This window comes from Callorhinchus milii, unplaced genomic scaffold (assembly GCF_018977255.1).
Source record: "Callorhinchus milii isolate IMCB2004 unplaced genomic scaffold, IMCB_Cmil_1.0 Scaffold1, whole genome shotgun sequence".
Classification (NCBI taxonomy): Eukaryota; Metazoa; Chordata; class Chondrichthyes; order Chimaeriformes; family Callorhinchidae; genus Callorhinchus; species Callorhinchus milii.
This window is the reverse complement of record NW_024704742.1, coordinates 40,913,948-40,937,280: the sequence shown is the minus strand read 5'-3', so window position 1 is coordinate 40,937,280 and position 23,333 is coordinate 40,913,948. Positions and strand designations below refer to the sequence as shown.

General features: G+C 39.2%; 1 protein-coding gene across 1 annotated transcript in view; it reads left to right on the top strand.

Annotated features, from left to right (window-relative positions):
- tapt1b (transmembrane anterior posterior transformation 1b) overlaps nt 1-23,333 on the top strand; it is a 61,904-nt gene that overhangs the window by 17,644 nt on the left and 20,927 nt on the right. Inside the window, exons 3-10 of the mRNA XM_042341566.1 lie at nt 6,359-6,477; nt 12,309-12,471; nt 13,088-13,223; nt 16,041-16,138; nt 16,844-16,913; nt 17,183-17,263; nt 18,507-18,616; nt 20,368-20,427. Coding sequence (XP_042197500.1) covers nt 6,359-6,477; nt 12,309-12,471; nt 13,088-13,223; nt 16,041-16,138; nt 16,844-16,913; nt 17,183-17,263; nt 18,507-18,616; nt 20,368-20,427 — 837 coding nt within the window. The remainder of the gene's footprint in view (nt 1-6,358; nt 6,478-12,308; nt 12,472-13,087; nt 13,224-16,040; nt 16,139-16,843; nt 16,914-17,182; nt 17,264-18,506; nt 18,617-20,367; nt 20,428-23,333) is intronic.

Here is a 23,333-nt window from a genome sequence, read left to right as displayed (position 1 = left end):
GTGTCAGCGGCCTGATGGGTGAGGCAGTGGTGGAGCCGGGCGATGTTGCGGAGGTGGGGAAGGCAGAGCGAGTCATGGCATGGTGACCTAGATATAGGGACTCAGTGCAAGGAAGTTAAATTTGCAGCAGATGAACAAGTTGAGGGAGCTGTGGAATCAGAGATCTTGGAGAAAGAAGGCGTGCAGAAGAGATAAATGAGAATGATCAGAAGAATGAGTTATGAGCATCAGTAAGATGAGCTAGGGCTATTCAGCCTTGAAAAGATGTCTCGGAGGAGACATTGTAGAAGTATACAAGATTCTAAATTGTACTAACACAGTAAACCCAGAACAACACATTAATATCCCAAGGCAGTAAAACAGGGAAGCACAGGTTCTGGGTTTCAAAAGGCAGTTTGAGGATTGACATCAGGAAGCATTTCTTTTCACAGAGGATAATTAACAACTATAATGGGTTACCAGGAAGGATGGAATCAGCTAACAAATATGAGTAACAAATATATACAAATAACAAACTGAACTCATCTAACAAATATCTTTCTGCTGTAATGGGAGGGCAGTAGGGTGGGTATTCAGGGACAAATGAGACAAAGGGCCTTCATCTGAGCCGCTCTCAACTTTCTTTCACAGCAATAAGCTGTTTCTTAAATGCAAGCATAGCTGCAAGCATGTATCATGGTAACATGTTGCAATGTATTTATTGTTCTCTGAAAATAAATATTTCCTTGTGTCTGTCCTAACTTGCCCTTCACTCACCTGAACTTGTGCCCTCTTCTCCTGCTGCCTTGATTTTTAACTGTCTCACACTGTTGAATATTAAGTGAATCAAATTTATATATGTGCAACCCATCTTTTTTGAGCTTTGACGCTGCCCACTAAACCAGGATCTATCTCCTCCTGGCCCCCCACTCCTTCTCCGTTGCCCTTGAGTCATTGGAACTCTTGCGCCTCTGGGCTTCCTCCCATAAAGACCTTACTTCCTCAGTCACTCTCCTCCACAACACCCTCTCTGCTGCTCTCAACACCCTTGCCCCCATCACTTTGGGGCATCAACCTGACATGAAGCGTGCTATATAAATGCAATTGTTGTTATTTGTTGTTGTCACCTCCTGCACTGCTTCCTACTCCCCAAGTCCCCTTGGTACACCAGTCACCTCCACTCCCTCAGTCACAGGTGAGAGCCCCTTAACGCATCTGGCTCAAATCCAATCCAATCTCATATCTGGCTGGACCGTGTCAAAATCTACCCCTCTGCCCTTGCCTCAGCCAATATCAGCTTGGAGGCTAAGGACAACCCCAAACTCCTCTCTTCCACCACAAGCCAGCTCCTCTGTCCACATTTTCATGCCTCACACATCCTCTTCTAATGTGAGGAGAGGATGTGCAAGAAGATTTAACTCCAAATGTGAGGAGATGATGGACTTCCTCGAGTCCAAAATCAAGGGGATCCCCTCTGCTGCCTATGTCCTTTCTACTGCCACTCCCTCCCACTCTGCTTCCACCTATCCCTCCCACCACACTTTTAACCCTGTCACCTTCTCTTCTCTCATCTCCCATCATTTTCCAAACGAAGCCCTCCTCCTGCTCCCTTGGCCCATCGCTACTCCTCTCCTTACCTCCCAGCACCACCTCCTTGCTCCCTTTCTTACTGATATTGTGAACCTCTCTCTGTCCCCTGCCACCATTCCCACCCCCATAAAAACTCACGTCATCACCCCCATACTCAAAAAAGCTTCCCTTGACCCATCTCTCTTTTCAAACCTTTCCTTTCTCGAAGGTCCTGGAACAAGTCATTGCTTCCCAGCATTGCTCTTTCCGCTCCTGCCACTCCCTGTATGAACCTCTGCAATCTGGTTTCCGCCTCGTCCATAGTACAGAGGTAGCCTTAGTCAAAGTTACAAATGACATTCCATATTTATGACCAGGGCTCTCTTTGTCTTCTCGTCTTTGTTGATCTCTCCGCTGCCTTTTGACACTGTTGACCAATCTATTCTCCACTCAGCCCCACCTCCATGGCTCTGTACTTGCCTGGTTCTGTTCTTACCTTTCCCATCATCTCCACTTTGTTTCCACCAATGGCTTCTCTAGCCCTCACTCCATAACATGTTGTGTTCCCCGAGGGTTCTGTCTTCGGTCTTCTCCTTTTTAATATTTACATGCTCCTGCTCGGGGATATCATCCGCAAGTATGGGGTTAACTTCCATATGTATGTGGATGACACCCAACTCTGTCTTTCTACCATTAATCTCAACTCCAGAACCACTGTTGCCTGACAGATTGTCCGTCAGACATTGTCCTGGATAAGAGCCAATATCCTACAGTTGAATGATGACAAGACAGAAGCTCTCATGCTTGGCCCTTCACCTCCTCACCTCAGGAGCTGATTGCTTCACTATTCATGGATGCATTCTCCACCTCACAGAGCCAGTAGGGAAACTTAGTGTCTTGTTCGACCATCAATATCCATGCCATTGCCCATTCTGGCTTGCCCCACCTCTGCTACATTGCCCGGCTCCGCCACTATCCCTTCCCTTGCCCCCTCCCTTGCCTCCTTAAAGACCTGTCTCAAGACTTTCCTTTTCAATTGTGCCTTCAGTCATCTTTCCTCCTGCAGCCCCTTTGCCCTCATTCCCTCTCTGATCCCAAAACACAGCTCGGGTGCAAACCCCTCATTGGCCAGCGCTTTGGGACATCCTCCCGACGTGAAAGAGCCTATATAATGTAACTTGTTGTTTGCTATATTACAGTAAAATGAAGAGAAACATTACCATAGTTCAGGTTTATTTAATCTTCTGAAGACAATTAAAATTATCTACCCAGAATTTAGATTCTGCAAAAATTATAATTCTGGGTTGTTGTACATTGGCGTTCAGGCCAACTAGCACATGAGGTAGTGTACAGGACAGCTTGTCATGATCTGTTAAAATAATTAATATAGCTATGCAGATGTTCTTCCTTGACCTCCTCCATATGCAAGAAACATTATGCTCTGCACCCTCCTGATGACACAATGAAGATTGCGAAGATTCTTATGGACCACTTCAAAGACACGTCTAATTATTTTCACAAATAATGCGAACTAGGTTGAAATGTACATTAGCAGTCACAACAACAACAACAAACAACAACAAAATTGCATTTATAGAGCGCCTTTCACATTGGGAGGACGTCCCAAAGCGCTGAACAGTCAGGTGTCAGGACCCGAGCATGGGGGAGCGGTGGTGTAGGGGTGAGGGAAGGCAGAGAGGTGGGAGGGTGACCAAAGGCACGATCGAAGAGAAGAGTCTTGAGACCAGCCTTGAAGGAGGCAAGGGAGGAAGCGAGCCGAAAGGACCATGGGATGGAGTTCCAGAGTAAGGGGGCAGAGAGGCTGAAAGCCCGCCCACCAACGGTAGGGTGGGTCGGGCGGGAGACATGGAGCAGACCGGAGCCCACTGAATGGAGGGAGCGGGCAGGTTGGTAAGGAATCAGCAGGTCAGAGAGGTAGGATGGGGCAAGGCCATGAATGGGTCGCGGAGCCGGTGCATAAGAGTACACGAGCTGCAGAGTTTTGGATGATCTGCAGCCTGTGAAGGGAAGAGTTGGGAAGGCCGATGAGGAGGGAGTTCCCAGAATTGAGTCTTGAGGTGATGAATGCGTGGGTGAGGGTTTCGGCAGCCTGAGGGGTGAGGCAGTGGCGGAGTCTGGCAATGTTGCGGAGGTGGTGGTAGGCTGTGCTGGTCATGGTGCGGATGTGGGGGAGAAAGGACAGTTCAGGGTCAAACAAGACACCCAGGTTCCTGACTGACTTAGTGAGGTTGAGTGTGCAGCCGTGGAGGCTGATGCTGCCAGCGCCCGAGGTGCGGAGTCGCTGACGCGAGCCAATCAGGAGGGCCTTGGTCTTGCTGACTTTGAGTTGGAGAAAGTTGTCCCTCATCCAGGACTTGATGTGGGACGGGCAGTCAGTCAGGACGCCAGTAGTCGTGGAGTTGAGGGTGGAGGCAGAGCGATAGAGTTGGGTGTCTGGGTGTCAGCCCCTTAACAAGACACGTGACTATTCACGTCTTGTTATAGTACATTGGATCTGAGGTAATCTGCGACCAGAGATATTTTGGATTTCAAATGTTTGGATAACCATTAACCAGACTTGGATAGTTTACTTTTAGATTGAATGGCATAAGCTGCATCCACAGGATCTCCTTCTAAACTCCTACCTCCTGTAATTGTGATCTGAATCGTCTCGGGACCTAAACTACATGTTATTATTGAGTGCAGTCTATGTCCTCCTTTGATAGGAATAAATCATTTCAATCGTGTGCCAGCTAATCAAGTCTTTGCTCTCAGCCATACAGCTATTGCAAAGTACTGAAAACCGTTAATCATCCAAAGCGGTGTTTTGACTCTTCTTGGTTTTCAAAGACAACAACTTCACAAACAGATGTAGAAAAGAAAATTCAGGAACCATCCAGCAGGAATTAATTGTATGAGCAGAGTGCAATTAGATCTTTGTTAGATCTCAAGTAAGAGCACCTTCCATTTCAGTACCGAACAAATAAGAATCTTTTTTTAAAAAAATCGTGTGCTGGCAATCTGGCAAGTGTGCATTTTGTCACTTTTTAAATTTTAAGCTCAAAAAGGTTTGCCATCATTAACGTATGGAATTTTCTTGGCTAAACAATCATCCGCTTTACAAGCAAACTCATATACCCTTCATCTGCCCCTTGATTTTAACTGATCCATCTTCTTTTGACAGTAACCAGAATATTGAAACCTTTGTGAGTTATAAACCTGCCTTTGATTCATAGCAATAGGCACTTCTCAGAGGAGAGCACTTTTCAAACGTCAAAATGGAATTATTTACCTTGTCCCTGCACATTTATTTCTACCGCTGTTACACTTAACTCTCCTCATAGCTTTACTGGTCCATCTGGTGGCATAGTTTGCTTTTGCCCAACAGTCAGTCAGTCCAATTATAAATCATCTACTTTGCTAAGTTTCGACAGTCACAATTAGTGTTTTATGGTTTATTTTATTTGAAGTCATGTGAGTTTTAGGAAATTAGTGAACAAGATGAGCCCTTTGGATTAATTTAATATCTGTTTTTGGGAAGATTTACTTGATAAATTCTCAACATCTTTTGTATTTGTTAACTATTATTTTGGCTTAGCATGCCCAACAATCTGGCTTGCTCTCCCACCAATTTTTGTTGTCTATCATGAATTCGGTTTGAGGAGGTGTCTCAACTCCAAAATTTTGCAGATCTGCTCAGTTATCCCTGGCATCGTCTCTAGTCTCCATTCACCCCTCTTTCCACATCTTTGACCCTGTTTCCTCCTTGATCCCATCACCACATCCCTCCTGCCATCCAGCTTCCCCTCTAACTGACGTCATCAACCTGGAAGTGCCCCTCCTTTCAAAACTGTCATCATCATTCCCCCTCCCCCAAGAAACTCTCACTCAACCCTTCCATGCTCTCCAGCTACTGATTTACCTGCAACCTGACATTTGCAAGCTGCTAGAATGAGTCGTCACTTCACTCCTTTCTTTCCCTCCATCTTCTCCTCAACCTTCTCCAACCCCCCCCCACCACCCGCCACAGCACCAAAACAGCCATGGTCACGTCACCAATTACATTCTCTCCATCTGTGACCAGGGTTCAGTTTAATTCTTTGTTATCCTTGATCTCTCTGCTGCCTGCAACACCGCCAACCATCCATTTTCACTTTTTCTCCTCTCTCTCCACCTTTTTGGTGGAGGTTCTGTACTTTTCTGGGGTCATTTTATCTATCCTGGCGTCTTCTATTTGCCTCTTCAAATGGCTTTCCCCTCTGCGCTGCAGTCACTTGCAGCATTCTCCAGGGCCTTATCCTTGGTCCTCTCCTTTTCACCTTCTGTGCTTCCCTTTAGTAACATCTGCAGACATGGGGTCCGCATCCACATGTACATGGAAGACACCCAATTCTATCTCTCTGTCTACTCTTGATTCCAGGACCACTGCTGTTCTAACCGATTGCCTGACAAAAGACACAAAAAATTCAACACAAAAATGTTCTGGTAAATTTGGTGTAAACCAAGATTTAGTTTGGGATTGCATAACAGTGCATAGAATATGACGTGTGCACATTCCCCGAACAGGATTATCTACATAGGCATCTATTGTGTATGTATTTCTGGAACCAGAAGTATTGTATAATAATCCTTGCAATTAATACATGTCTTTGAGACGTCTCAAAGAGCTTTATAGAATATATCGTATTGGCTAGGAAATACAAATTGTGTTCCACAATTGATGTGTCATCAAAGTCTGCAAACGTATGTAAATTATATGTATAATTTGAGTATTTGTGATTTAATTTTAATATTTTATTTCCCCCTCCAGTTGATGTTTTTTGGATTCTTTCTCTGCCTGGATGCCTTTCTGTATCTTTTCACTCTATTGCCATTGCGAGTTCTTCTTGCTCTAATGAGGTTTATAACTCTACCTTGCTGTGGCTTAAGGTAAGCAAATGTTTTTTTTGGTCATGAGTTAGAAACCATTGATATATATTTTTTGTAACCAACTTCCTTTGATATTTTTTGATACATTGTTTGCTAGTGTTAATTTAATATGCTATTGTTATTACGACGTTTGATAAATTGATTGTTATTGTTAGTATAATTAAATTTTTAAAGTCATTTAACACCCATCTGGTAGCCATGTATATGTTACAGTAAAATTGTGAAATTTTCAGTAAAATTGTGAAACCATGAAATCACTGAAATTAGGAGTCGGGGATTTCATGAAAAAGGAATCATTTCATCATATTGATAATCTTGCCTTGACATGTGTTAGCGTTATCAACAAGTAAATAACATGAAAATTTATATTTTGTTCACCATAAGCTTCATGTGACATTTCATTCATTGATGAATCAAATGTTTATTGTTAACACAAGCGAGGCTTCCATGACACGGAGAGTTACATTTTAGCTTTGCTTTGAAGCATTTACAACGGTTGGTCTGACATTTCTTCTGACCGCAGTTACACTTCGTAAAGCCTTGTCCACCACAAACAGACTGTGCAATGACAACCTAACAGAGTGACACTGACTTTGACATAGGTTAACAATCGTTGTGGGCAGAGATCAAATTGGTTCATGGAATAATGACCCCTCAGGATGCCGGCCTTCACTGCTGTCCTATACTGGTCATTGTCTATATCTCTATTAATGGTAACACCAAGGATGTACCTGGGCTCCCTTCTATCCTGGATCACTTTTTCATGAAATACCTGACTCCTAATTTCAGTGATTTCATGGTTTCACAATTTTACTGAAAATTTCAGGGTTTTTGCAACTTTATTGGTTTCACAACTTTACTGTAACATATATATCGATACTCTGAAGTCTTATTGTAATGATCTCAAGCAAATTTAAATATTGAAACATCAGAAATTTTTAACGTGACCAAAAATTTTAAATTAAGAAGAAAGAATTACGAGCAGAGATTTTTTTGAGATAAACATGGAATAAAATGAATTCTGGAAATTTTCGGCTCTGAAAAGTCATGCCTGAAACCATAAATGTTATCAATTTTTCATGTGGCTTTTGTGGATTTGCAGGATTTCTGTTTTTATTTAATTCGGACCATTAGAGATATTTCTACTATCTCAATAAATATTCACACATTGATTTGTTCAGTTGACCTTCTGTAAGTTTCTATTTTATGCCTTTGCACTTCCTTAGTTTTTCCACAACAACTTGCACTTTCAAATGTTTCACAGAGATAGGGGAAAGCCTGAGCATGGTGGAAGATGGAATGGTAGGAGGAAGATGTCCTAAGCTGCAGGCAAAGAGAGACATTTTTAGAAAGGTTTTGGAAGCTGTGTGGGAGAGTGCAAAACTGAAGAATTTAGGAAGAGAGACTTTCAAAGTGAGGAAAGGCTTAAAGAAGAGCTAAGGGTCAAACAAAATGTTGATTGGGCATTGGCTTTGTGAGCTGGAACTAGCAGCAATGGAGGTTAAGATTGTCAGGGATGAAACGGTGCTGGAAGGAGCTGAGCATTCTAGTCCCTTGATCCAAATTCAACAACGAGTCATGTCAAGCAGCAATGTTCTTAGCAATTTGCACAGAAAAAAATTGATGCTTGAAACAAAGACTTTGAAGGTAAAAAGAAAGCGCATTGCAACTCCACAAGTTTTGTAATTACCAATCAGGAAAAAGAAGCTTTTGTATTCCAGTCAATACCTTAGTTTAGCGTGAGACTAACACCCTTAATGAGATATTGAAGACATCCGAATGGAAGATGGAGAGAGATTCCAAAACTGAATTCTAATCTTGGATTTCAAACAAGGCTTGTAAATGCCCGAGTTTCACTTTTGCATCCCTTCAGTTAGATTGTTAGTAAAATTACTTTGGGCTGTCCTAGATTGCATTAGTGAAAATTTCTAGTTCAATCTAATGCAGTAATTTCATAATTTACTCTAATAATAATCTAATTCAGTAAAAGCCCGGTTTATCGGACTCCAGTTATCTGGAATTTGGCCCTAACCCACACGGAAACATTTAAAAATAATTTTTGCAGGCCCGCCTGTAGACTTTCACTGCCCCAATCTCTTAGGAGACTCCCCATCTCACTGCTTGCTGGTCTTCACCAGGGAGATCAACTTGGACTCGGTTTGAATCCCACAAGCAGAAGATGGCTGATTCACTGTCTTCTGTTTGCAGAATTCAAAAATTACAATGCAGGTACTGGCATTTTTCAAAAAGCTGGTACCAGCATTGTAATCAAAAGTTAAAAATTCCAGCTCGCCAGAACGGATCCCCTCATTAGTCCGGGGTTTAGTGTATGTTTCGAGTGATACAAATTTAGAATATAATTGAGCACCTAAGACTTTTTCCAGAGTAAAATTGAACAATATAAACTTTTTGGTTTACATATGAGTAATACATATTCACCCATGTAGCATGCCCCTCTTATCAGGTGATACATTTTTATCTCTAAAGTGCAGATGACATGACGCCCTGCTCTTGGGTTTCAACCAATGCTTCACTTTTGCATCCCTTCAGTTAGATTGTTAGTAGAGTGTTTGCAAACTCTGACTTGTCACATAACCATTACAGTGATGATAAATGATCCTGCCATGGGTTCCCTCAGGAAACTGGCAGTTTTGCTGAGTGAACTGTTATTTTTTAAAAGTCAGCCAAGGAATTTAAGTTAACATGATGAGAATTTTGAGCCTGATCCATGAGTCCTTGAGTGATACCAACTTCTACGTGGAAAATATATTTGTAATCATAATAATATTTCTATTTGATATAACTGTAGCACCTTATGTTGTTGAGACATCTCAAAGCACTTCACAGGATTCTACAGTGAAATGTGTAAAAAAAATTTGGTCCGCCAATACCATGTTTAAGAGTAATTTTCTTTAATAATGAGTTTATACTTCTGCACTTGCAACCCCATCTAGATTTATACTTCCTGCTTCCCATTGCTCTCAGTGATGCCTAAGCTAAGCCCCACAAACTAGTACGTAACCAGTCATGTAACTGGCTCTTTGACAACATTGCTGGTCCTTTAAAAGTTGTTCTTTTAGGAACCACTTTTAAGAGGAGTACTAATATTTTCCCATTTGCATTTATACCGCAGCAAGTGCAAATCAGTATGCTGCCAAAACCACCTTTTCAGAGTACTCAGCTCTTTTGTAAGTCACCCATGGTTTTGCGATGAACACTATAAATTGGGCATAAAACACATTATTAAAGCAACCAGAGTAATGTTTAGAAACAAAATCTATTTTGCAACATGCTTCTGCTTATCCTACCCTTGGTAAATAATGAGTGTAATGGGGGAAATTGTAAAGATGTCTGGCTAGAGAAGGAAGAGCACTTAGTATAACAAAGATAATAATAATCCTTATATTTGGTATAGTGCCTTTCACATCCAGAGGACATTTGAACCCGCTTCATGGAATTACTGTAAATTGCAGTGACCGTGAGTTTTGTAGGTGAATCCGGTATCCAATTTGTCCACAGCAGTGCCCCACAAACAGCCGTGAAGTGAATGACTTAATTTTATCTGAAGGATTGTCGGCCAGGACACCGGGAGAAACTCCCTTGTCTTCGAATAGTCTCATAGGATCTTTAATGTCCAACTGAACAAGGAGACGGGGCCTCGGTTTAACGGCTCATCCAAAGGAACAACGTAGCACTCCCCCAGCACTATATTGGAGTGTCAGCCTAGACTAAACAAGTTCCGAGTCCCGCATAGGGTTTAAACCCACAAACTACTGACTCAGAAGCATGAGTGGTACAAACTGAGCCAGGTTGACTTGGATCTTTCTGAAAAGTAAATTAATCATAAATTCATCAATCATACGTTTTATTTTTTGGGAGAGTTAGAAGGGGAGATTGCTTTTATGTGGAGAGTTTTTTCTCTTTTGAAACCATGTTGTATTATGATTTACCCTTTTAAATTGGTCAACACAAGATTTGGAAACATACTGTACTAATCATCCCTAACACTCATCCAACATGATTTAATAGCTAAATTGTTTATCTTGTCTGATAATCTGAAAATTAAGTTTAAAGTAAACAATAACTTCCCATTTTATTTAAGATTTCCTTTTCTAATAAAGAAATGTGGGGATAAGAGGAATGAGAGATGGATAGTTATTAATGATTGGAAGGGGGGAGCGGCATGAGTGCAGTGATAGTTGTTGACCACAATTTTAGTTAATTGATATTATATCACACTGCAAATTTAGCAGAATTATTTTTTCCCATAGAAAATCAAGTAAATCTTCAAGGACGTAAATATTTTTGTTACTCATACATTGGAAGGTGCACAAATATGTAGACGCATTTTGAGAATACACATAATCTCGTTTCATGCTCCATAAATAAATCCACTATAATGTGTGTTGCATGCTTTTTATACCATACTTTCTAAATCACTGAAAGACTTACAGAAGGATGTCATGATAACCATGTAAATTATATTAAATGTTTTAATTCTGTACCATACTGTGCTTAATGCTTAACTGTAGTGTACATCTGTCATGCTTATTTCACTGAAAATTAACAAAGCAGTCAAGTTGAAGCACTGTACTACTATGAATTTTTACATGGTGAAATCACAATTATCTATTGCAATTAGAAGGAAATCCCCCACTGATGATTGCTTCGCCCACAAAATACACAGTCAATCCACTTTACAGTAAGCACTGTAACTTTTGAGACTTCTCAACGGCGTGATAAATCCCTATATAAAATGGAAGGATTATTATTATTGAGGTTTCACCATGTTGTTTTGTCAAGAAGGCATCCTGAAGCAGCACAGTACAAGTAGGGAGATGACGTTTGCATTGGACATAGAAGTTTGTCAATCTAATGATGTGTACAGTGAATTATTTTGAATTGTGGATATTCCAATGTTTTTAATCCAAGCTCTTGTCTTTTAGGCTATTTTAGTGTAGGTAAGCTTTGCTATTGGAAATGGAATGCTCACAATCCCTAAGAATTTGAGTGATTAAATTCAAGAATATATAGGTGTAGTACCATAGAGCCACTACAAGTGTGTGCTCTTTTGTTTGAATAGACCGACTAAATTATTACATAACGTCATTGTGTGCATTGCAATGAAATTGACCATTTTATGGTTACTCATGGATCTAATGTGGCAGTCGTAGAGAATTAATTAGATCCCAAGTCTTCAAGAATCATAGAATCTTACAGAAGGAGACCATTCGGCCCATCGTGCCTGTGTTGGCTCTTTGAAAGATTTACAAACTAATCCCATGCCCCCACTCTTACCCCATAGCCCTGCAATTTTTTACATTTCTAGGTACCTATCTAATTCCTTTTTTTAAAAATTGCCATTCAGTTTTAACAAGTGCAAATAAAGGGTACGGTAGCAAACTTGTGTTTTGTCCTCCCCAAAAGATCAATTCTTTAAGTATGCAACTCCTTTTTCCTTTTTCTTCAGTTCTCTTTAATCTCGCTGAGCCACCTGTCACTTCTTTCACACAGAAGGGCAGGTGAGAATGGGAGCACTGTGGAAGGGGACTAGGATCTGCATTGCTTGCCACAGTGCTTAAGCTAATAGGTTCTCTTAAATGGGAACTGTGTGTGAAAATTACCATTTTTGTAATAGACCTTTGAGTATAACAAAAAGACACAAGCCCATGTGGGAAACGCCGTTTCCTACAAAATAGTGATTACACTCTACAGTGTATGCTGTGAAGGGCTTTGAGACATCCTCCTGACATGAAAGACGTTATGTCAAATGGAAGGATTATTATTACTACTCAAGTTGGAAATGAGCCTAATTTATTTTTTGGTCTTAGTGATGGACGACTCCTACAACCTGCTCAGGTGTGTGACATGCTCAAGGGAGTTATAATGGTCATCTGCTTTGCGATGATGCACTATGTGGATTATTCCATGATGTACCACCTCATTAGAGGACAATCTGTCATCAAACTCTACATCATCTATAATATGCTGGAGGTAAGTAAAATCTATAAAGTGTCCTTTATATTTGACCTGATCATTGCGTAATAAAAATCTATTTTTATTTATCTAGTTTTGCATACGACAGATGGTGAGATGTGCAAAGTCGAGCTGCTTGTAATTCTCTGATGTTTTAAAACTGTAATAGGAGAAATGGTAAAACAAAAAATTGGAATGCAAACTTCATGTTGGTATTGCTATTGTAAAGAAAAGTCCACCCAACACATTAACTCAAATTGAGAGTGGTACAGAGCTGTGTTGGACAACCGACTGGCCACTTTTGGAGTCTGTTGAAAGCCAAACTGAAGAATGACAAGTTGCATATAGACTTTGAAGGGGAAAGTTGCTTTGCAGATGTGAGGTTGGTCAATCTGGCACACCAATAATGCAATGCTTAAATAACTTCATAAGAGAACTACAGATAATTATATTTTGCCTGAGGCCATGTATAAAATTCATCTGTTCTATATTGTATGATTAAAGCATGGATTAACTTCTGTATTATTGTGCAATTTTTTAAAATTTGATGTAATTTATTTTAAATTGTTGAGTTGATCAAATTGATGAGGTTGAGGAATATTCTACCAGTAACATTGCTTATATTTCTCTTTAGGTAGCAGATCGTCTGTTTTCTTCTTTTGGACAAGATATTTTAGATGCACTGTATTGGACAGCCACAGAACCTAAAGAGAAAAAGCGGGCACATATTGGGGTTATACCTCACTTCTTCATGGCTGTACTTTATGTCTGTATCCTCTTACACAAAAAGGTGCTTGATTGGTACATTGTAGTGTACCAGTGTATGGCATGCAGGATGATGGGATTCTCCTATTTTTTCATTGCTTCCAGTTCTAGGTAGAATTTGCTCCAAATATGGTGTGGAGCAAATTTGTTTGTGCAATTTACAACTTTACATTTTTGGGCACTGGACTTCCCCTCATCTCTTGGGAATGTTTGTACAGGCCAAAAATGGTAAAATTATTACTGACCTGAAGAGAGAAGTTCAATAAGAATGATAGAGAATGTTTCTTGAGGTGATGGTTTAAGTAATTGAAGGCAGCAGGACTGTAGCTATGTCATGTTGGCAGCCATGCCTGAGGTGAATGCAATTACTGTTGACTCCAAATCTCTATTGAATTACACTTACAACTTAGCATTTGATGGCCACAGTATATAACATTTGTGATTTGAAATAGTCATCTTACTGTGACAAGTTTGAAATGTATTACGGTATAAAATTCTATAATCCTGTTATGCATTGACTAGCCACCAAATACATTACAATACATTAGATTATACAGCACAGAAACAGACCATTCGGCCCAACTGGTCTATGCCAGTGTTTATACTCCACATGAACCTCCTTCCCTTTCTCAACTAAGCCTTCAAGCATAACCTTCTATTCCTTTCTCCCTCAATTACCTATCTAGCTTCCCCTTAAATACATCTATGCTGTTTGCCTCAATAACTCCTTGTGGAAGCATGTTCCACATTCCCACTATCCTTGTGAAGAAATTTCATCTAACTTCCCTATTTGATCTATTTGTGACTATTTTATATTGATGGCCCCTGGTTTTAGTCTCCCCCACAAGTGGAAACATCTTCCCGATGTCTACCCTATCAAACCCTTTCATCATTTTAAAGACCTCTATCAGGTCACCCTTTACCCTCTTCAAGAGAAAAGAGTCCAAGTATGTTTAGCCTTTCCTGATAGGTATAACCTCTCAGTTCTGGGATGATCCTTGTGAATCTCCTTTGCACCCTCTCCAGTGCCTCTACATCCCTTCTATAATGTGGGAACCAGAATGGCACACAATATTCTAAGTGTCGTCTAACCAATGTTCTACAGCAGTTTACCATAACTTCCCTGCATTTCATTTCTATCCCTCTAGAAATGAACCCCAATGCCTGGTTTCCTTTTTTTAATGGCCTCATTAACCTGCATTGATACTTTTAGTGAATTGGGTATGTGTACTCCTTGGTCCCTTTGCTCCTCTACCCCATTTAGGTTTTTATTTTCCATGATGTACGTGATTTCCTTTTTCCTTCTACCAAAATGTACCACCTCACATTTTTCTACATTGAAATGCATTTGGCATTTAAATGCCCACTTAGCAAGTTTATTAATGTCTTACTATAATTGGTTGCAGTCCTACAGTGGAGTCCTGTAGCTCAGTGGTTAGAGCACTCGCTTTGCAAGCGAGAGACCGGAGTTCAATTCCAGGCAGGGCGAAACCTTGGGCAAGTTTCCTTACTCCATACGCCTAATAATAATCCCTCCAAAACCAAAAACAATAATAAATTGGTCATTTACAATCTACGACTGTTTGTGGGACATTGCTGTGCGCAATTGGCTGCCGCGTTCGCCCACAAATATACAGTCAATTCACTTTACAGTATGTTTTGTGAAGCGCTTTGGGACGTCCTCCCGACGTGAAAAGCGCTATATCAAATGCAAGGATTATTATTATTATTATTATTATTACTCTGTATTAACTATTCCCCCCAATTTGGTGTCGACCACAAATTTTGAAATTGTACTGCTGATTCCCCTTGACTAAATCATTAATGTATATTGTGAACAACAGTTGTCCCATTATCGATCCTTGTAGAACACCACTGCCCACCCCCTGCCAGTCTGAGTAGCTACCCTTTATCCCTACTCTCTGTTTTCTGTTTTGTAGCCAGCTTGCTATCCATTCTTATATTTTTCCCTGACTCCACATGCTCTGACCTTATTCATTAGTCTATTATGTGGTACCTTATCGAATGCCTTTTGGAAATCTAAATATATTACATCTACTGCATTATCCTTGTCTACTCTTTCTGTTACCCCTTCAAAGAATTCAATGAGGTTGGTTAAACGTGAACTTCCTTTTTGATATCCGTGCTGACTATTCTTTATTATTTTTTCCGTTTCTAGATGTTTTTCTATTACCTCCTTCAGCAAGGATTCCATCTTTCCATATCTTTCCTACCACCGATGTTAAGCTGACAGGTCTATAGCTCCCTGGGCTAGTTCTAGCTCCCTTTTTAAATATAGGCATAACATTATTATTAGGTATCCTCCAGTTCTCTAGCACTACTCCCTTTTCTAATGAATTATTATACATGTGTAATAGTGCCTCTGCTATCTCTTCCCTCGATTCTTTTAATATATGCGGATGCAATCCAACTGGACCAGGGGTTTTATCCTCTCTGAGTTAGTTTTTCGATTATATCTCCTCTTTGTATCTTAAATGTATTCATATTATTTTCGATCTCTTCTACTGTCTTGTCCACCTGATTTGTCTCCCTGGTGAATACTGAGGGAAAATAATGCTCATTATATGTACAATTCAACAGAGATTTAGAGGTCAATGTCCGTAGATTAGAGAATTACTTTCTACTGTATCTAATCTCACTATTGCTATAGATTTATGATCTAAAGTAAAATGGTGTTAACTTAAAAGCTTTTCTGTCAGCATATTAAATATTTAACTTAATTTTTATAGAAAATGTTAGCTGTTGAAAATGTTATAGCTGTACACTTGTCATAGTTTGTTTTATCCTTAATGTAATTATAGTTCTACATACTATTCTAGTTATGGTGCAAGCAACAACCTTGAATGTTGCTTTCAACTCCCACAACAAGTCATTACTTACTATCATGATGTCAAATAATGTGAGTATGTGCATTAAACTGTTTCCTGTGTACTTCTAAGTCATTAAAGGGCTGTTTAAACATTGCATTGCTGTAAAATTCTTAGTGAAATGTTTAGTTTATATATTTTATAATTAAGTTTAAATACTTCGATCAGGTTAACAAAAGACTAGTTTTAAACTGTGACCTTTCACTGAAGAAAAAAAATGATTAAGGCAATAAATCTGTAAATATATGTTGCATTTAATTGTCGCCATAATTCAAAATTTCTAACACAATGAAACTTTAAAATTCAAATCAATATTATATACGTCAAAAAAGTAGAATGCCATACAATAGCTTTTAGTAATTATGTGTAATTATTGGGTGAGAAGTTTGAGGTATGAGACTTGCATTGCAGGGAACAGTATCTAGCACTAATCAACAACATCCTTAACATGAATGAATTATAGAACTCGCAAAGTGATTGACTTTGTCGCTTTGTCCAGCATAACCTCGAGAAGGATGACTGGACACTAAGTCATGTTTTTCAGCAATTTGCTGCTGATTTACAGCATTTTATTCAGAGATTTCCCTCCTTGTCACAGCACTGCAGTCTCATACATATAAAATACAAAATTATCTCAAAAATTAAATGAATACTAAAATGAGTATTCAAGTTTGTACATGAATGTAATGCTACAAAATATATAAATTTATGTCTAATATGCTTTTCTTAAACTGCAGTTTGTAGAAATAAAAGGAAGTGTTTTCAAGAAGTTTGAGAAGAATAATCTTTTTCAGATGTCCAACAGTGGTATGTACGCAATATTAATTTATGAAGGATCATTTAGCTCACTGTTTGTTTATGGTAGGATAGCTTTTGTGTGATCTGGGGATGGAGTATGTTCCATGCTTTCTTATGTTAATAATGTTCTAAATATTCCCAATGAGAACCTAATGATAGCGCATTGTAAAAAGATGTTCATGACTGACACACAGTGATATTGAAAACTATTGAATGTACAGAAACCTTTGCATTGCAGTGCCACCTGTCTATCTTATGTAGTAAATATCTTTTTTCAGATATAAGAGAGAGATTCACCAACTATGTACTTCTGTTGATTGTTTGTCTGAGGAATATGGAGCAGTTTTCATGGAATCCAGGTAAAAAGATTACAGATGTCAATAGATTCTTAGTTTGGGAAGACTAGTCCTTAACCCTATTTTCAGCTTTGATACCTATTTTGATTTGCTTGTGTACACATCTTTCACTTCAGTGTGACTCAGCCATTGTTCTGTTTTATGCAGTGCATCTATGTGTACTTTAGTATAGGCAGAGAAAAAATAGAGGTAATTCATTTTTATTTTAAATGTCTACCTTAAACGGATATTCCTTTCCCTTCCCTTTTTAGCTTAATTTAATGTATATAGAATCATGGAATCCTACAGCAAAGAAGGAGGCCTATAAATCTAAACTAAAAAGAGCAGGGAAAGGTCCATCAAGCAAGTGCCAGCTCATTGAAAGCTACCCAATTAGTTCCACTTGACTGCTCTTTTCCCATAGCATTGCCTTTTTTTTCTTTTCCAGTAAGTATCCAATTTTAGAGCAAACATGAATTTAGAGTAGTCAGTCTAACTGAAATAAGTTCCAGATGGATACTCTGCTGTTTGAAACCTTTTTTTCTCTGGAAAGAAACCCCTTTAAGCAACAATAAAAAGGAATTGCTAATGAGCAGCATCTGTGGACGATTCTTCTTACTGTAGTCAATACATTCTGAGAACGTTCTGGAAAAGGAATAATCCACCTTCAGGCTTTAAGCATTTGAGTGGAGGGGGGGTAAACATCCATTTGGCCTTCCTAATGGAAAAAAGTCTTGTTGGTCAATTACCTGAGAAAAATGTTGGTTTTAGGAAGGTCTACAGCTTGCCGGAGGTTCAATTCATTATTAATATTAATAAATAATCCTTATATTTGGTATAGTGCCTTTTATGTCGGTAGGATGTCCCAAAGCGCTTATTGTAAAGTCGGGTGACTGTGTTTTCTGAGTGAACGCGGCAGCCAAATTTGCGCACAGCAATATCCCACAAACAGCCGTGAAGTGAATGACAAATTTTATTTGGCAGATTGTTGGCCAAGACACCAAGAGAAACCCCTACTCTTTTTGAATAGTACCATGGGAGTGTCCATCTGAACAGGCAGACGAACCTCGGTTTTATGTCTTGCCTGTTTTGGGAAAAGGTTAGAAGTTTGAGACTTTGTGAAAGAGATGGGTAAGAAGGGGAAATAGCTTAAAACTATTCTGTCATTTGTTTTGAAAGAACATTTTACTCTTTTTGTACAAAAGTTTAAAAAGTCAGCTCTGATTTAATTGAAGGCAACTAAGAATATTTGTGTGTTCTTTTCCAGATCATCTTTGGGTTTTATTTCCAGATGTTTGCATGGTAGTTGCATCGGAAATGGCTGTTGATGTCGTCAAACATGCGTTTATTACTAAATTTAATGACATTACAGCAGAGGTAAATGCACAAATGATTACATTGGTTTGCACATCATTAACTATAATCTGCTGAAAATGTTGGTACAATTTATTATAACTTACTATCCAATATGATTGCTTTACTTGGCTTTTTTTCTTAAATTCTGTCAGAAATCTTTATGCTAATCAAACTGTATGATAACAGCACTGAAGAATATAGTACCTCACTGTTTTATTCCTCACTTTCAGGTCAGCTGTGGCATGTTGTATAAAGAGGAAGTTTTACCCGCTACTTAGCTCAGGGAATTCAACAGTTACTAACATGTTAAAGATAGTACATGAAACTTGAATGTAACTTGTAATATGGAAAAAGTGTGTTTTAACATTCCATTCATGAAGGAATATTTGCTCTTTAGACTTTGAGTTAAAACCTTGTTCCATTAGAGAACATTTATCAGCCATTTCCATAATTTCACAAAGCATTGCATTAGGATCCCAGCAGTTCAAAACAGGTAGTATGGAAATGTTATTCAAAATGTTCCTGTATGATTCTCCTCTGAGATAAATATAGTTTTTCACGAGTTAACAAATACACCATTTGAGCCTGTAGTTTCTGTTGCAGAAATGTTTTTTTATTGTTGGACAACACTTTCGATAGCTTTTGAGACGCCTATAAACTTTTTGAAATACAAGCTATGCCTATTTCAACAACAATTTATTCTTGTTATAATAATCCTTGCATTTGATATAGTGTCTTAACACGTCGTTGAGAGGCCTCAAAGAGCTTCATAGCATAATACTGTAAAGTGAATTGACTGCGTGCTTTGGGGCAAAATGCGGCAGCCAGTTGCACACAGCAGTGTCCCACAAACAATGGTGGATTGAGTGACCAGTTTTTTTTAAGGGATTATTGCCCCTGGAAAGTGATCTGCCAAATCCCCTGGCAATGCGAACTCACATTTTGTACCCTGGGGTCAATTAAGTGCTTTGCTGTTTGGCTTCAGTTGGGTAATTACACAGCAATTAAATCCCTGATTTTTTTTGGAGGGGAGAGGTGGGGTGAGAGTCTGACCCCTCCTATTATTTAGCAACTTTCCCATTGAAAGAACGGTTCAAAGCACTTTTCAAAGATTGAAAGGGAGCCTGACCTGGGATGGGCTTGGAGAAGGTGTCTGTAAGCACAATCAAAGAAATTGGGATTTGAAAGCAGAGAGGAAAGGGCAATATGGAAGAATTTCAGAGGGAGGGGGCAAAATGACTGGAGTCTTGTCTGCTGATGGTATAGCTGACCAGCCAGGGGGCATGAAGCCTGGCAGTGTGGAGGATGTCGCTGGTAGAGTAGTCTCAGGACATCATAGACGTAGGGAGGTGCGAAACCGTAGATGTAATTGAAGGTGAGGATCTTAAAATTGGTGCATTGGGAGATAAAGAGCCAGTGTAGCTGGATAAGGATAATGGGTTTGCAGGGCCTATTGTGGGAGAGGATTTGGAATTCTTTATGGCCTGTAGTTTGTGGAGTGGAGTTGGAGAGGCTGAAGCAATAATAAGGGAGATGAGGTAGTGGTGGAGGCACACAATGTTGCAGAGATGGATACACAGGGTTCGACTGTATAATATTTTGCTGTAGTTTTTATATTTTTCTGCATTACACTATTTCTTCCTCATGATTATTGCAGAATAATCTTGAATAATCTTGAACTTACAACATTTTGTTTGTTTTAATTTCAATTCTTCAGTAAATGGGTTTTAGCTATTCCAAATCTAGTCTCAAGTTTTCTTTTCTGTGTTTAGGTGTACAGTGAGTACAGAGCAAGCCTTGCATTTGACTTGGTGAGCAGCCGGCAAAAAAATGTAAGTACATAGGTGTGGTTTCATTTCCATTGATACCTAGTAAATAGATTTGAAATAGAAAACGTTCTTGCCTAGTTTCAATTTGTTCTCAAGACACAATCAGAAAAGTCTAAAAGACTTGTAAATTTGTATCGGATACAAAAATTGAAGGTTTATACAGGATGGCCAAAAAAGTTGTGATACCATTACAATGTCTAATAAGTCTTAAAAGAAATTATGATTTTTTTTAGATAATGAGGTAGTTATCACAACATTTTGGTCACCCTGTATAACTACAACTGTGTGACTGCGTTTAAGAGAATTTGAAAACTATTTCTGTCATTTGCTGAAATGCACTGCTTTCCTTCATCTTTGGAATATTCCTAACTCTCATTCTCTGCAGATGAAACTCTCGTCACCTCATACATAGTTTTCCATTGCTCCAATTCATCCAAAATTCTGCATACTTACTACTCCACTGGCCTCTAGTCTCTGAGCGTATCGACTTCAATGCCCTTTAACCTCCTCCGAATCTTGAGCTTGTGGCCAAAAAGGTTTTTTGAAAAAATCAAATGCTGGAACCTTTTACCACCTAGGCCAAGTTTTTCTTCTCTTTACCAAAGTGTAGGATTTGTGCCTGTCAGGCTATGGGGAGGGAGGTGGTGGGGAGGGAAAGAATTCATAAAAATTAAAGTGTACGGTCTCAGTTTACAGCATCGAGAATAATGTTTTGAGTGATTACAAAGGAGTAATCTTATAGAGCAGTTCAGATGCTAACTAGAATAAAAACTTTAGTAATTTAGTCATCAGAATCTCAATATTTAGTTTGACATTGGCATATATCCGTTGTCTATAATTAAACCGCATTCCTAGTTTGTGTCAGGAACATCTCTCAGTGGTAACTATTGGTGTCCTGTGATCTTGAAGCATGATGACATTTATTTTAAGTGGATTAGCAATTATGACTGAATTACTGCAGGCTTTTGGAGGAATAATATATCGTCAATTTCTCGACTTTTATTGGTGCTGATTAGCTGCTGCATTTGCCTGCATAAATCATCACACCTCAGATCTTGTGCGAGGTGATTTGAGACATTTTGATGTGATAAAGTGATGTATGAATTGCAAGTGGTTATTGCATCTCTACTTTGGGTGCAATGATTTCTTTATTTTGTGACAACTAATCAATTTCACATTACGTGCTTAAGAGTGTAAGCCAAACACTTCACTGACAGGGAGGAAAAATCTTCAGGTTGAATGACTTTGGCTAACCTTTGCATATTGCATATGGAGAGACCTGGGAGTCTTACCCTGGAGAGCCCTGAAAGTTAGTTGCTGCCAGCACACACCCCGGTCTAAAGGAAATGGCTCTCCAAACATCACACAAACAAAAATTCTGATTCGACTTTAGAGATTCATTATTCTGTGTTTCACCAACTGTTTGTTATGCAACAACAACAACTTGCATTTATATAGCACCTCTCACACAGGGTAGCGTCCTGGAGCGCTATGCAAATTGTATATCACTGCATGGGTAAGCTACAACGGTGTGTAGCAGACTGCAAATGGATATAGACAGACTGGTAAAATGGGCAGACATGTGGCAGACGTGGAGTCCTGTAGCTCAGTGGTTAGAGCACTCGCTTTGCAAGCGAGAGACCTGAGTTCAATTCCAGGCAGGGCGAAACCTTGGGCAAGTTTCCTTACTCCACACAGAGCCTAATAATAATCCCTCCAAAACCAAAAACAATAATAAATTGGTCATTTTCAATCTACGACTGTTTGTGGGACATTGCTGTGCGCAATTGGCTGCCGCGTTCGCCCACAAATACACAGTCAATTCACTTTACAGTGTGTTCTGTGAAGCGCTTTGGGACGTCCTCCCGACGTGAAAAGCGCTAATTCAAATGCAAGGATTATTATTATTATAGATGAAGTTTAATATGGAGAAATGCGAAGTGATGCATTTTGGGAGGAAGAATGGATGGCACTTTTCAAAGAGTCGGCACAGAACAATGGGCCAAATGACCTCCTTCTGTGCTGTATAATTCTATGATTCTTATCATTCCCTTTTCCTTGCAGTCTTTTTATGGTGTTAATGAAAATTGAAACGCAATTTTTTTACCCAGCCCTGGAGATGTGACTTTAACCAAAAACTGGAAATACTGAATACAGTGATTATTTGAGCTGCACACATTCACCTACTTCTCGCTGTCTGAGCAACTCTGGTGGACCAATTAATAAACAGCTTGTGTTTAGTACTTCATTATTTATTAAAGAACTGATTATCTTTATTAAATTGCTTTGAAGATTCACCCGTCTGCTCACTTCATTTATGGATAATGAACCTCCTCTTTTCCTCCCCCCCCCCTACCCCCCACGCCTAATTATGATTTCTTGTAGTATATTTTCTTGTTAATCTAATTTTATATCTGTTTTGTCAGTTTGAGCCGGGCTTCAATTGCAAATGTCAATTACTATTTTGTGTTACAAATTTGCTAACGCATACATGAGGGAAAAAGAAATAGAGGGATATAGAAAAGGGGAATAGGAGAAGTGGAGTATAAACATCGTCACAGAACAGTTGGTCTGAATAGCCTGTTTTCGTGCCATATCACACTAATTTCTATTTGGATTGCTTTTACCCAATTTTGTTCTAGTTACACTCATTATCTGTCAAATACAGGTCTGTCTTTGATTTACTATTTGGACTAGGTTTTTCTAGGTGGCAATATAAGATATCTGCAGAATAGCCATGTGGAGTAATGAAGCATGACCTTGCTAATAACAAGGACGAGCAGTTTAGTTGCAAGTTTATTCTGTCCTTAATCCTGGATAATCTTATTTGGATCCTACAATTCTACAAGCTACCCTTGTGCTCTATAAAAACCTGAGTCATTTTTAAGTGAAGGCATGCTGAACATGCA